This window comes from Contarinia nasturtii, unplaced genomic scaffold (assembly GCF_009176525.2).
Source record: "Contarinia nasturtii isolate CC-2019 unplaced genomic scaffold, AAFC_CNas_1.1 Cnas_scaffold_810, whole genome shotgun sequence".
NCBI classification, from domain to species: domain Eukaryota; kingdom Metazoa; phylum Arthropoda; class Insecta; order Diptera; family Cecidomyiidae; genus Contarinia; species Contarinia nasturtii.
Genome location: NW_022198157.1, coordinates 2,250,718 through 2,265,837, shown reverse-complemented (window position 1 = coordinate 2,265,837; position 15,120 = coordinate 2,250,718). Strand labels below are relative to the sequence as shown.

The 15,120-nt window shown below is 32.4% G+C and overlaps 1 protein-coding gene across 50 annotated transcripts in view; it reads left to right on the top strand.

Annotated features, from left to right (window-relative positions):
• LOC116341911 (modifier of mdg4-like) overlaps nucleotides 1-15,120 on the top strand; it is a 78,072-nt gene that overhangs the window by 6,221 nt on the left and 56,731 nt on the right. Inside the window, exons 4-5 of one of the 50 annotated variants that reach the window (XM_031769276.1) lie at nucleotides 13,171-13,301; nucleotides 13,391-13,627. The exons of 30 other annotated variants lie outside the window; for them this stretch is intronic. In XM_031769276.1, coding sequence (XP_031625136.1) covers nucleotides 13,171-13,301; nucleotides 13,391-13,612 — 353 coding nt within the window. In that variant the 3' untranslated portion in view covers nucleotides 13,613-13,627. Of the gene's footprint in view, nucleotides 1-1,341; nucleotides 1,534-1,671; nucleotides 1,880-2,098; nucleotides 2,374-2,594; nucleotides 2,707-2,828; nucleotides 3,187-3,281; nucleotides 3,733-3,884; nucleotides 4,231-4,385; nucleotides 4,706-4,813; nucleotides 5,208-5,305; nucleotides 5,575-5,780; nucleotides 6,188-6,340; nucleotides 6,483-6,553; nucleotides 6,912-7,021; nucleotides 7,232-7,307; nucleotides 7,481-7,687; nucleotides 7,921-9,427; nucleotides 9,941-10,612; nucleotides 10,750-10,828; nucleotides 10,982-11,165; nucleotides 11,519-11,852; nucleotides 12,298-12,436; nucleotides 12,727-13,170; nucleotides 13,302-13,390; nucleotides 13,628-13,926; nucleotides 14,256-14,498; nucleotides 14,979-15,120 lie in introns of those variants that run through there. 19 more of the 50 variants (XM_031769297.1, XM_031769271.1, XM_031769275.1 and 16 more) reach the window with 19 other exon arrangements.

Genomic DNA, 15,120 nt, shown 5'->3' with positions numbered 1-15,120 from the left:
AGAGTCGAGTAACTTAAATTAATGATATTGATTTTGGAAATATTTCAAATTTAAATACATGTCAGTCTTTCACAATACCGCGCATGATCTCATTACTTTAGAATCTAAAGGTTTATGTATTTAGTCAATACGTAGTCACCAAAACTTGTTGCTAGTGATATTTTCTAAAAAAACATTCCAAAAAATTCTCTTTAGACACAAATTGTATGCAAAATGTAATATTTATGTTGAGTTTTTCTTCTTGAATAAGATAAAAAAGGTCTTTCCGCGTGTAGTAACTGGAAATCAATATATTTATACTATTTTACATTTTAATGCAATCACACTTAATATTTGATATTTGGAATATTTTTTTCACACAAACTTATAAAATTAGATAAATTCCTATCAAAAAATATTTGACTGTAAGTAAAAGAAACTGAACAAAATGTAATTGAAACCAATCTAAATCAATAAAAATGATAAATAAAGATGAAAAGTTTTGATTTGATACAGCAAAAAAATTGTTTGTTTGATTTCTATCTTAATATTGAGAGCTTGAAAAAAAATGAAAGCCATCAAAACAATCTCTTGCAATCTCTTCACTTGGAGAATTTCTCTTTCGCCCAAATTAAAACAAAAAAATCCTGAATCTCAAACTTAAAGTTACTAAGTCTGCTTACCAAAAACTCCCTCATTCAATAACTTGAAACGGTTGAAATTCTAAAGAAATTATTATATTTGTTCTCTCTGTATAGGCAAGGTATATTATATCCGAAGTCAGAAGAAAAATGCTCAACTAGTCTATGATGGTTACATCTTTAATAAGAAACAAACGCAGGCCAATGGTCATACGACATGGCGTTGTTGTGACATGGCTAAAAATCGTTGTCGAGCGGTGTGTATAACACGTGATAGTAAATTGATACGCTCCCTTCGTGACCACCAACATGCGGCTCATTGGAGTCGCTTTAGCAATCGTGAACTGTACACAACTGAACAAGATATTGATGGGGAAATATATTCGATAACACAATCGCCGGATGGAAGCAAAACAATGCTGGTTGAATTTTAAATAGAATATGAAACCTCTTTGTTCAATTTGGCCAAATTTCTCGAATTTTTGTTTACATAGAAAAAGAATTAAGCATAATTTATTTATCATAAGCTTTTCACTTAATAATAAAAAGCAATTGAAATATAATTTTTTTTGTTGAATTTGGGAACGATGAAAGAGTATGTGTTTCATTGTAAATAACAACGCAGTTGTTAATTGATAGTATTTGACCACACAATCGAGTGGTGTGAAATATATGAAATAATTTGATCGATAAAATCTATGTGTGATTTGTGATCTTTTAGAACCTGTTCACATGTTCATCGTAAGTCGAAAGGGTGGCGTTCATCTGGTGCACAATAATTATGTATATCGATCGAATTTGCGACGACAGGGGCGTGAAAACAATAAAATTTACTGGGAATGCATATACAATAGATCAACAAAATGCCGTGGCCGTCTCAAGAGCATCGGTGACGATCTCATTGTAACAAATGGTACTTATTCAACTATTTCTTCTAAATTCGCCACAAAACAAACAAACAAACACACATAAACAAACACCTCGTAAAATCTATATTTATCATTTTTTGTGTTTTTCTTTTTTTTCGTTTCAAATTCGTTGTTAAATCAAGTGGAGCACAATCACGACGAAGATATTGGCCGGGTGGAAGCTGCCAATCAAGCCGGCTGCTTGATTTATAAATCAATTAGCCAAATAGGAAAAATGGAGAAATTTTCGTTCGATTGTACAATGATCGAAGAAAATAAATACTTGTAAAATAAAATTCTATATTTATAAATGTACGAAAAACTCTGCTCGAAAAGTATCCAACACACAATCGACCGTAACACGTTTTGAGATTTTAATCAACAAAAATTGGAAAATAAAAAATAATAATGCTTGAAATGTAAATGTTTAATTTTATTTGTCAGCATTTTTGTCAAGATTTTTTTTAAGTAAATACAATGAAACCAATCAGTTTGTTATGAATTGACTGAGTTGTAAATAAACTAAAGATTTGTTGTTTTCTATTTTGTTACATGTTGATTGAACTGTAGATGCTGAAATATATAGAGACGCCAATGGGCGAAGATACTTCGGACAGACTGAATATGGCATTCTACTTTATGAAAAAAGCAGTCGCGGTCACATTGTATTGAATCTGAATGGATATCAATTTACAATGAATCGACATCGCGGCGAAAGAAAGTATTGGGAATGCTTTAAAAAACGTGTAAAAACAATAAAATGCAAAGCTCGCATTATAACATTGGGGTCTGAAGTAAAAAGCATCAATGCTCACCATAATCATCTCTAATATTTTGAACTTATATACGCTCTCAATGGTCAGCAAACTTAGGAAAATCAAATTAAAATAGTATTAAAGATATGAGATAATAAAAATCAAACCGTTTATTGCAAACCATAAAAAAATCTTTCACATTTTCAATTTTGTGTGTCTCTTTCTATACATATATCCAATTATCCATGATTTTGTAATGAAAATAAACAATTCTGACAATGTCACTTTATTTCTGCATTCTCGCTTTATAGTAGTGCTTATCAAACCGAAATATTTGAAAACACCATGGTCAACACCGTGTTTGGTCGTGAACGAGTACATGTACAACTGTCACAGTAATCGTGGCAATCGAGGCTATTGGAGGTAAGATTCTTTAATTAAACTTGATCACTGAAATCGAAAACTAGTTTTTCTTTGGAAAAAAGTATTTTTTCAAGTATATCCACATTTCTAATGGTATTCTCTTAAAATTGTTCCCTTCGCAGATGTCACAACTATTCAAAGAAAAAAGTTGAAGAAAGATGCCGTGCACGGTGTGTATTGGTCGATGGTTTAGTGAAATCACTGACTGGAGGACCACACAATCATCCACCGCACACAGATAAAATAAATAAAATTCAAAAGCGCGCCGAACCGTATGAAAACACCATGGAATATTGGTCACTCGAAAATTTATCCGACGTTGAAATTGGCGATGATGATATCGTTGTCGACGGAAAAGAGACTTATAGATTTACTTAATGATTTTTAGTTTAGACAATTATTATCAATTGTAATCGTATTTAAAGTTAATTTTTGTGAATAAAAGAAATATGCAGTTTATAACCCATTTTATTAAATGAATTGGTTTGTGTTGCATTCAAAGTCGCATTTAATGGAATCCAATTTAAAAAAAATTTAATTGTATAAACAATTTGTGATTTTTTATGCTTTTTCAGGCAATAATGCGATGGTAGATGAAAAGTCAACGATTGAATCAACACAAACGAATTTAATGGATATTCCATTTGATCCGTTGGAGAAATCGGAGATGTTACAGTTTATGCGAAGTCAACGTGGTGCACCATTCCTAGTACAATCCGGTTATATCTATCGATGTGAACGGCACAATGGCCAACGTACATATTGGCTGTGTACGAAATACAAGACTGTTAAATGTAATGGACGACTCATTTGTCAAGGCAATGACATTGTAAAAGCAACATCTCACAGTCACAATCGAGATCTATCCCGCATGGATCGCACAGTTATGGAATATCATAATATGGCCGCTCCAAATGTCGAAGAATTTTTAAATAGTTACAAGAAGCAATAAGATCATATCCGCCGATGATGACAAACGCTTTTTTTCTTGTTGTTGTCAAATTTTAAGCCGATCGCCCCCAAAGAAATTGAAATAATAAAATTTGAACGATACACGATTTAAAAAAAAAAAATTAATTTGCTTTTATTTCATTCTTAGCGAGTTGATTTTGATTGTAATTTTTTTATGGAAAGATGTTTAATTTGTAAATGTTCTTTTCTTCTCTCTTATTTTTAAGGCATACACGAGAGTATGGATTTCATTTATAGTCAACGTGGTCGACCATTGATTGTAGTTGATGGTTATTTATATCGAAAGAATCGAGGCGCTTATTGGCGATGTATTCGATGCACAAAATATCGTTGTAAATCACGTTTAATTTTGCGTCCAGATCGTGAACCAGTTTGCATAGCGAAACATTCACATGGTCCAGAGAAAGAGAAAATCGAATGGGGACGAAAAGTACGATCTACTGTTGTGTTTCAACAAACATCAACGGAAGAAGAAGAAGCCGACTCATTTGAGCCATAATGTAAAAAAAAGCCAAATTTTGTTTGTGATGGTGTCGCATTCGATTGAGATTAGCTAGATAGATTGGAATGAATTTAAAGACCGTAATAATAAAATGTTGTTAGGAAAAATCGTGGAAGTTTTTTTTTGCATTTGTTTCATTGTCAATATCAATTTCCATGCAAAACAATGAATTCATTAAGCTTCTTTCAATTTTTTTTTCTTGCAGCCAACAAATTCGTAATTTTAGACCCAATTTACAAGAAAGCCAATTTGCGATTCATTAAGAATCGACGCGGTGGTACAAATTTAGCTTTCGATGGATTCTTGTACACAGCCGAACGACGGTATAAGACAACAATCAATTGGGTGTGTAATAAAAATAGTAATCCAATGCTACGATGCCCGGCCCGGTGTGTTACATCAAACGATACAATAAAATTGAGCCGAAAAGATCATAACCATGACAAGATCTATTGATACAATTTATGCCATGAATAAAATTGCAAAATTTTCAATTGTTCAAATAAAGTTTAATGTATAGAATCATTTCATTGTTTTTTCATCCGATTCACAATTTCGATAATCAAATTTTAAACTATTTTCATTTGAAATTAATTCAATGGTCTTTTTTGTCTTTTTTTCTGGTATATTTAGAGAGACGCGGAAGATTCGTTCCGAATCGCAAGGGAGGCATCAATTTATTATACGACGGTTATTTGTACCGTAAAAAAGCCACATATAGGAACACAACAAATTGGGTGTGCGCAAAAGCACCAACGCGTGATTCCAACAATCGTTTAATTCTATGCTATGGCCGTTGCGTCACCGACGAGGGCCATCACGTAAGACTGAGCAAGAAAGGCCATAATCATCCGCCAGTTGATATTGATCTACTTGAAGACGTCAAACATGAAGAAGACAACTATGGCACATTTATTATTGAGGCCAGCGATTGTGATTTGGCATAACTTACTTTATATGTTCATTTTTTTTTATAAATATGTAGAATGTGCTTTTTTTGCATAAAAATAAATTATATGCATACGAATAGTTGTGGTTGTTTGAATCATTTTCATCACAATCTCAAATGATTTTGATAATTTTATTTTATCATTGTGTTTTTTTCTTCTTCTTCAAATTTTTCAGAATATCCCCGAGGATCCTGGATAGAAAATGCATCATTCAAATTAATTCCGAATAAAAAGAATAATTTTAATTTGCTGTTCAATGGCTATGAGTATAAAAAAGAGGGCAGTTTCACGAATATCACCAATTGGGTGTGTGTTTGTAAGGAGAATGCACCGCCGAAAAAGTGTTCGGCCCGATGCAGTACACGGCCAAATGAACAATCGATTCGATTGGGCGCTACCAAACACAATCACAAAAGATATACTTACTAGGCACATCCTATCTTAGGAAGCGCATACGTTGTATGTTTATTTGTAACAAAATTATTGTTAATTGCAAAATTATACACCATCGAATAAGCTTGTCTTGATTAAAATAAAAATTTCATTTACAAAAATGCCGATTTTTTTCCCATGTGTTGTCTCACTTATCAAAATGATTGTTAAAAATTATGGCTAATCAAAACTTTTTTCTTTGTTTTATTTAATTTTAGATTCGTATGTGCTAAGCCGACGTGGTAAGCCACAGCTATACTACCAAGGATATTTGTTCAATAGCGATGCGATAAAAAATGGTCGAGTTTATTGGCGATGCAGTGAGACACGACGCAGTACATGCGCCGCCCGTTTATTGACCATTCAAGATAAAGTAATTGAGAAACAACCACATCACGATCATCCGCCCAATACGACACGGGTTGAGGGCAAAAAATTTATTTCATTTGAAGAGTGCTATGACTACTTTGTCAATAGTCAAAAAGTGACCGACGTTAAAACCAAGCAAGAGTTCCATAAGATTGAGTATTTGGATGATGTTGCATATTTGGATTAATTACTTTGTCTTTATTTCATAGATTTACATAGTTTAGTTAGAGAAAAAAAGACATACAGAATGAAAATGGCATGGCGAGATAAATAATAATAAAAAAATAAACACGGAAATTGCTTTGTGAAAATAATTGTTGTTTTTGGGTTTCATTTAGTTGACTTAATCGATTTCGTGTTATTTCAAAGTCTAATAAATCATTTTTTTATATTGTTTCCTTAATCACAGATCCAGAGATGTACAAAGCAGTTTACACACAAACCACGCGTGGAAAGGAACAATTGATTTTCATGGGGCAACCGTTTATTTATGAAAAGAGCATTCGTTTGCCAGATGGAGAAACAAAAAAACTGTGGCGGTGTAATCAATGGTGAGTGGCATTGAGAAAAAAAAAACTTTTCAAATAAAAAAAAAACTAATATTCAAATGTTGTTATTGCAGGTGGAATAAGAAATGCAGAGCCCGGGTCTTTACAATTGCTGATAAGGTGACACCTCTTCAACTATATCACAAACACACCGAAATTATTTATCGGAAAAAGAGAGTTACAAAAAAACGAAGCGATGACGACAAAGAATATGCCAATGTTGATTATCTCCTTGTGGCGGATAAAAATGGCAATTCAGAAGATGAAGAGATTTACTTACTTAACTAAATAACCATCTCTTTTGTACTCATTGTAGATTACATTTTAAATTTACCTAATTAAGCGAAAATTAAACTGATGTTCAGCTATTGAATGTATCAAGTCATACTCGAATTAAACAGACATTAGTGAATAAATTTCCCTGACCAAATAGTTGACGATGTTTTTTTCTTTTGTTATTTATCATTTTAATAATTTTGAACTCTTAAAAACATTTCAAACGCTTGTGTGCTAATAAATTGCTTTATTTTTCTTTTGTACAGTGCCAATAAAACCGGGCATGATTCCATTGCATGTGGGCAGTAAAGTGTATGTATCGAAGAAGGAATTGATTAAAATTTTCGATCCGAAACCGGCCATTTATACGTGTAAACTTGCTGTACTCATTTTTGGGCCCATCATCCATCAGAAGTTCAATCAGAGTGGCGACCCACTTAAGCACTTGAACCCGGCCAAATTGAAATCACTCATTAGTTAGTATTCAAAAACTGAACATTTCAATTTGTTTCGATTTTAATAAAAGAAATACGTTTTAATTATGTTTTGCAGCGCACATTATGCAGATTTTCCAAAGACGTGGATTGCTCATCAGCGAAGAAATGATCAAAAGCTATTTGATCAAGCATATTCAAACATTGTGGGGTGTGAAGAAAAGCGAAGAGCTGAAACGTGCCCCCCCGAAGAAAAGTGTTAAAGAGGAGAAATAAAATGAAATCCAAACAAAAAGTGTCTTTTTTAATTGTAATTCTGAAATTCCTTTTGTTTTATTCAAACTTTTTTTTTAAACCAATAAAACGTCTTGTAGTCATTTAATTATTGTTTTTCATTTTATCTAGCTGTATTTGCACATAGAAATCAATTTCCAACGATCGAAAATATTTTTAACTAATTGTCCATATTTTTCTTTTTCGTTTTAAATTTATTAACAGACGTATCGTACGTGGTAGACGAGGCGGAAAAACAACAAGGACAAAGAGAACAAGTGGTGCAGTATAAAGGACATTACTATAAAAAATCAATTGGACGTGCATATCATTCGTACTGGATTTGTATAAAGAGTCCATGTAATGGCAAAATAAAAATCAGTGAACTCAAAGGGGGATCAATTAGTGTTGTAAATCGGCACGATAAATGTCAACCAAAATAAATGATCGATTACAACACGTTCAACAGAAAATGTTCAATTTTGACAAGCTCATCTTGAATCTGGAAATAAATATTCTATTCTATTTGTTTGTCTTCATTTTAAGTGTATGAAGAAAAGATATTGTGAAAGAAAATAAATAAATTTGTGCATAAATTACACAAAATTGTGTATGTCTGTAGGTGATTTTGTAGTGAAATTTACTCTTAACATTTTGCGAGAAAAAAAAATGTGTTAAAATTTCAATTTTCAGATACCATCGAGAGTCGAGAACGAATCTCAAACGACACAGTCGTTTTAAAGCGACAACGAAAGTACACTTATTACAAAAACTATCCATTCTTTCTGGAGAGAAAACGAAATCACATCGAATACTTTCACTGTATCCACAATCAATCGTTGCACTGCAAAGCTCGGCTTACCATCAAACGATTTAAAAACGGCGACGATCAGTTTACACAACAAAAAGATCATTGTCATGACGTCAAATCAGGTCAGTTGGCTACAAATTCATTAGAGTTTTATTTTATTTTTTGAGACTAACAGCACTTTGGAACTCTTTTACAATTTCAGATAATAAGCCGGTCATTCACATACAACACAAGGGATATTTATTTTTTAAACACTATAAAACTGCCGACCGCACCTATTGGCGATGTACTCAATTTATTGGCCATCGAAAAAGATGCTCGGCACGTCTGATCACCAATAATGCCATTCGCGGCGATATCATTGAAAAGGGTCGACATGAACATGCATCGAAATTACCTTAAATTCACATTTCTTGTATGAAAATAAAAAAAAAAAACAAAAAACAAAATGTAAACAAATTCAATTTGAATTTTCTTCACGAGTTATATAGTTAATATATGGTTTATTTATTTTGATTTTGACTAATGCCTTAACTTTGTTTCTCCACGCGTTGTCTTTTTATCATTTTAGATGCTGAATTGCGAATAAGTAAAAATGGACGTCAGCAATTGATCTATCGCGAGCACACATTCAATCGGCATGTAAAGCGTGATCGACCAAATCAAGCGAACAGCATAACATATTGGCGATGTTCACAATTCGCCGTCTATCGTTGTCGAGCTCGGTGCAAAACTCAAAACGGACGCACTTATCTGCTTAAAGACCAGCATAATCATCCTGTGGTACGGGAACCACGAAAATACGGAGCACTAAAGGAAATAAAGCGTCAACTCGCCGAAAATATGGCAAATCGTCTTTCAGAATAGATAAATTATCTTTCTCTGTTTTTGTTTTGTGAATCGTTTCAAATCCATAAAGAAGACTTATTATTAAAATGTAGATGTTCAATAATGTTTAAAATTAGAAAAATGTAAATGTTCAATATATAATTTAAGAAGTCATTTGAAAAACATAAAAAATACCACCAATGCCTTTTAATTTTGTTCACTTAAAATATTGACTGAACATTTCGATTGTTTGTAGTAATATCGTTTGAAAACAAAAACAAAATTGATTCTGATTGTTTATAAATGAATTTTGATTGCCATTACAGATTTGAGCTTTATCGAAGGATGTCGCGGCAGTCGAAAATTGAAAGTGGGATCATATACGTTTACGAAAAACAAAGAAATTGCCAATCGCGTGTATTGGTCGTGTGCCAGGGCTGGTTTGCATAAATGTAAAGCGCGAGTATTGACCATCTACTCGGGAAGGGATCAAAAAGTGATCATTAAAAATCAGGAGCACAACCATGATCCCTTCTAAATATTGACAACCAGTTTATTCATATTTGAAGTATGAAAGACACATTGAATCTGTACAGAATTACAGTTTCATATTTTTTTAAGGAAATTTGTACAAACCAATGCATGATTGGTCCAAAATTCATTAGCGTCAAGTCTAATTAGTTTTAGTGTTATATTTTGTTGCATAAAATCAACAGATAAAACGAAAATCTGATAGAAAAAAAAACAGAACGTGTAAAAACGAAAATAGTGTTCAGACTTCAAATGAAGACATCCAATTTTTAAAATGGAAATTCAAATAAATGGATTTAAATGTGGAATCTTGGCGATTTTGACAAAAGTCATTTCAGATTTTCAAAATTTAAGCAAAACGTATATTTATCCATATTTATTTTATTTTAGGTAAATCTTATTCGGATGTAGATATATATATAGTTTCTCAGTTATCGTAAGGAACGTCGACTACAAATGGTCTAAAATAATTAGTAAAAAAAAAACCAAATAGATCATGGAATCGATTGAATCTGTACACACAGAGTAAGCAATAATTTCGTTGGTTTTTGTCGTTTTTTTATATTTTATCGAAATTCTCCATATTCATGAATAGTTTACTATTTCAGGCATTCACAAGATGTGGAGCTCGTACAGTTTCAAAGATGAAAGAATTCACGATGAAAGAGTCGTCATTAGATCAAAGTAACACTCATTTAAATGTACCAGTCGTGATTAAATCCCATTTAGGGTCCAAATTTAAGACCGATTGAGTCTTAATCTTTTACGGAAATATCAAATCAAATGACATTAAAAACTCAAATAAATGATTTACCAATAGATGAACCATTTTTAATTTATTTATATCGATGTAGTATGAAAAAGAGCATTTACCTGGCGCTTTGATTATTGTTTATTTGTTGTGAGTGCCACTGTAAATGAAATTTAATTTATAAAATGTGTTCTAAATATCAATTTTTCTCATGCGTTTACCATTTTAGGTGAAGATGATTGTTTGAACGTGCGAATGTGGTTCAAAACTGGTCAACGGGGTTGTCGTGTGCTGATGGTCGACGATTTTGCCTACAATCGAAATCGACAAACTGATGATAAAACCTATTGGATTTGCGCACGCAAAGTAAGCACACCCTTTTTTTCTTTGTCATCAACATCGACATTTGTCATTAAATGTTACTAATAAAATGATCCATTTCCAGGGAAGCACAAAATGCCGAGCTCGTGTGATTACCAAACACTGTGCAGACGGTGAAAAAGTGATTCACCGTTCGTTCGTTCACAATCACATACCGAAAAATACTAAATCACCAAAGTCAGAACTAATTGATATGGAATAGCATTCCATACTACTTATTATTACTTGAAAAAGAATCTTTAATAAAATAAACTAAAAAAACTCAAATATAAAGTACTTTGATTTTCTCTATTCACATTTTTTCCTTAGATGTTGCTCTAAAATTGGTTTCTTTTAAATGAATCTAACATATATATTTTTTTCTTTTTCTTCTTTTATTTATTTGACATTGGCATCAATAGTATCGTTTCTCTATATGGATATGGAACCAAATATGGAGATAAGACTGGCGAAACCACGAAAAAAAGCAAAGAAATCATTGACAGCAATACCAAAGATGGAACAAAGTGGTAGCGGTGGTGTGGTGTATCAATCATCGATTCGTGGCAATCGTTTGCTCCACTACATGGGCCACAAATACATCAAAAACAATGTGCATGGCGCAAATGTTTACTGGAAATGTACAAAATGGCATAACGGTTGCAAAGCACGTGCCATCACCAATATGACCATGGACGATACTTGTTCCATCAAAAATATACATAATCATAGCGAACTCATGTCCCCTGAACTCATCTAAATTTTTTGATCTCAACAACTCGGTGTTGGGTTTGATTTTTCGTAATTGTTTATGAAGATACTTTCGTTTCGTTTAACATGTAATTTAACTTATTCTATCAGCTACCCAATGCAAATTTTATTTAATGGGTATTATTTTTAATTTGAAAAACTCGGTTGACAAATTAAATGACAAGAATAAACATAAGCTTCGAAAAGAAATTCAAATAAAGATAAAAGAAAATGTAACTCTTGTTTAGTTCCGTGTTTAGTGTTGATATTATTATGTTTTCAAAAAAAAAAAAATCAACCAAATTTATAAAGTTATTCTAATCGAGAAAATTTCTTCGTTTTTCCATCTCTATTTGCAGAAAAAATGTGGCACAATGTATTTAAAATGTCGAAAGCAAAACGTGAGAAGTCCCGCCGAAATAAGGATCAAGTGTTTGTGAATGGGTATCGATTTGTGATAGCGTCACAGTCAGATACAACCATCTATTTGAAATGTGCAAATTTCCGGAATAAATGCAACGCACGGGCAAGCAAACGCAAGGATACTGGCCAAACATTTCTAACAAAAAGTCAACATACAATGGGCTGCGTCTATATGGTGGATAACGAATTGACAGTCGCCGATGATGCATCGCAGGGAACAACGTAGGCTAATTATTCAATGACAAAACTCATATGTTTGATCACAAACATAAATTTTAATTTAAAAAAAATTATTTAAGTTTTATCTCATCTCGTTTTTTTTATTTCGGCCAATGTAATTCAAACTTAATAAAAATCAACTAAACCAAATATGATAACACAGCAATCCGACCAATTCAACACGGACAATTGATTTATTTGTTTGAAAACTGAAATGCTATGTTACTTTCTCCAACCATATTAATTTATAAAATCTTCTTTTTTTCTTTTATATTTTACTCTTTGGCATCGTCGACAAAAGGATACGACAGAGAAGCTCCAAGTGTTGAATACAAAAATTCAAAGAAAAACGGCGGCAAACTACTTGTTATCAATGGCATACGATTCTTTCGGAATAGACAACGAAATGGCAAACAGTATTGGAAATGCAGCTACTATTATAAACAAAAGTGTCCCACCATTGCGATTGTAAACGAAGAGAGTCGCGACATCAAATTGATACATGAACACTGTCACACAAACAACACAACATTCAAATCTGCTTAACATCAACGCATTCGAAAACGAAAATAAGCGCCACATATTCGTTCTGTTACTGTTGTTCTGTGGACGTTTTGGTGTAAATCGACTGCTTCTTTTTTTTAAATACAATTTATTCGCATTTTTTTTACTTGGTTTAGTGATTATTCCTAAGATTTCTTTTTTGAATGATTTAACAAAACATGATCTGGAACTGAGTGTTTTTATCAAACAAAGTTCCGTATTATTGTGAAGTTCACGATTTTTTTTTTTTTTTTGGGCTCGTCAAATTTTATAGATTTATTCAATGTCGATAGAAACGGAAACTGATTGAAGTTATCGTACAATTAAGATAAATTGTAAATTTGATCCACATAAAATATAAAAGATGAACCTTTCACATCTGCAAATGACCCAATTTTGTTTATCGCAAGAGTTTTATTCTTCATTCATCGAATCACCAAATGTGTAAATTTACAATTTTTATTAACCGAAAGTATGTGATTTTTATTTCAGGTTTGGATATCGATCAGAATTTCACATTTACCACCGGTCAACGAGGATGTCAACAGCTTGTTTATCAGCAATATACATATGTAAAAAATTCAGTCACACGTCTGCGAACCATTTGGAAATGCAGTCGAAAGGTAGGTTCTTGTTTGATATATTCAATTGAATATATCGTTTTGTGAAGCATTTTCATTAAATCAATTCGTGCTGATGTTCATTCCAATAGGGAAGTCGCAAATGCCGGGCAAAGGTAATAACCGACATTATAAATGGGCAAACAACAATTGTACGCGTAAAAGGCTGTCATAATCATCCTGTGATTATCAAACGATTTAAATCAGGGACACAACCCGTTTCACAGCGTCGACAACGTCACGAATCGGATATAAAAGTTGAAGTACTTTCTGAACAGTACCAAGAATATATCATCGAAGATGACGAGGAATAGAATTAGTTTCATCGTTCTCCAATAGAGAATCTATATATATTTATCGAGTCTGAAATCGTACTGATGAATGGCAATTATTCATAAATTATGGATGTCTAAACATTACTAAATGTAATATATTTGTAAATATAAAATGTCGAGGTTCATTTCAAAGAAAATTCTGTTTAAAATAAAATGATATTTTCAAACCATCATGTGTTCGTACACTTCCGACTTATAAAAATAGCAACAACAACACAGTGCCAATTATGATTAATTCTAACATGATTTTATTTATTTCTCTCTCCTTCTCTATATCTCTCGTTCACGAATAGTAAATATATCATATGAAACATCGCCGCGTGGAAATCCAATATTGGTGTTGAACTACAATCGTTACGTTCGAAATCGTGAAAGTAAAAGACGGATATTTTGGCGTTGTACCAAGTACTATCAAAACCAAGTGAGTTGTCCCGGTTCGGTGGCCATTTCAAAACCGGACGCCAATGGAACGGTCAGCATCAATACAACACGACAACATAATGATATTTGTGAATTGAAACGTTTAGAAGATGAAGAACGATCACGAAGCCGAGCACGAACCATTCCAAAATCCACATCGCAAACAAAAAACGAAAAAACATTTTAAAACCATAAAAACTTCACGCAGCTCGAATGCACTTCTTTATTATTTTTTTCTTCTTCTAAAAACACATCTTGACTTAATGCAAAATGTAAAAAAAATAAATCAATATGAATAGAATATTGTGTGAAAACCGTTGTTAGTTTTATTTGTAAGAATTGGTTTTGCATACATTTATCTCATGTTCATTTCCATTATTTTTTTCTAACAATATGTTTTTCTCTCTTTTTCTCTCTCTTTGTGTTTTTTGACGGTGAAAACTAGGTAAATACAACCGTAAAGTGGAGTTCACCAAAACGAAGAGCGGAGAACGAATTCTATTGATTGATCAACACCGATATGTCAAGTACAAGGAAAATCTATTGACCGTGTTTTGGAAGTGCCATGAATACTCAAGATGTGAAGCACAGGTGGCCACCATGAAAAAAGATCGCTTTCGAATCGTTGTTTTGCATGATACTCATATACATCCTCAATTACGAAAAACAGCGCCCAAAAAACGACTATAATTTTCCACAATGTTGAAATGAAATGACGAGCTTCAGTTTTATTTTTGGCATTATCCCACTGAATCCAGTTTTTTCAAAAGACTACTTCATTTTTTTTAGCCTCATATGTAATTTTATAAAATTGTATTTTTTGGTACTATATTGTATACTGAAAATGGAAAAAGTCACAACGAATGAATCCGCAGAAAGGATTAGCAGAGCTGATTAACAGACACAGAACAAAACCAACCTGGTTTGATGACACGTTAATGAATGAATCAACAAATGAAATTAGATACCATTTAAGCAAACCAAAAAAAAAAAATGATTTGAACATTTTTTTCCGTTTAAATATTAAAATATTTTTGAGACAAAACAAAAAACTCTACGATTAATAA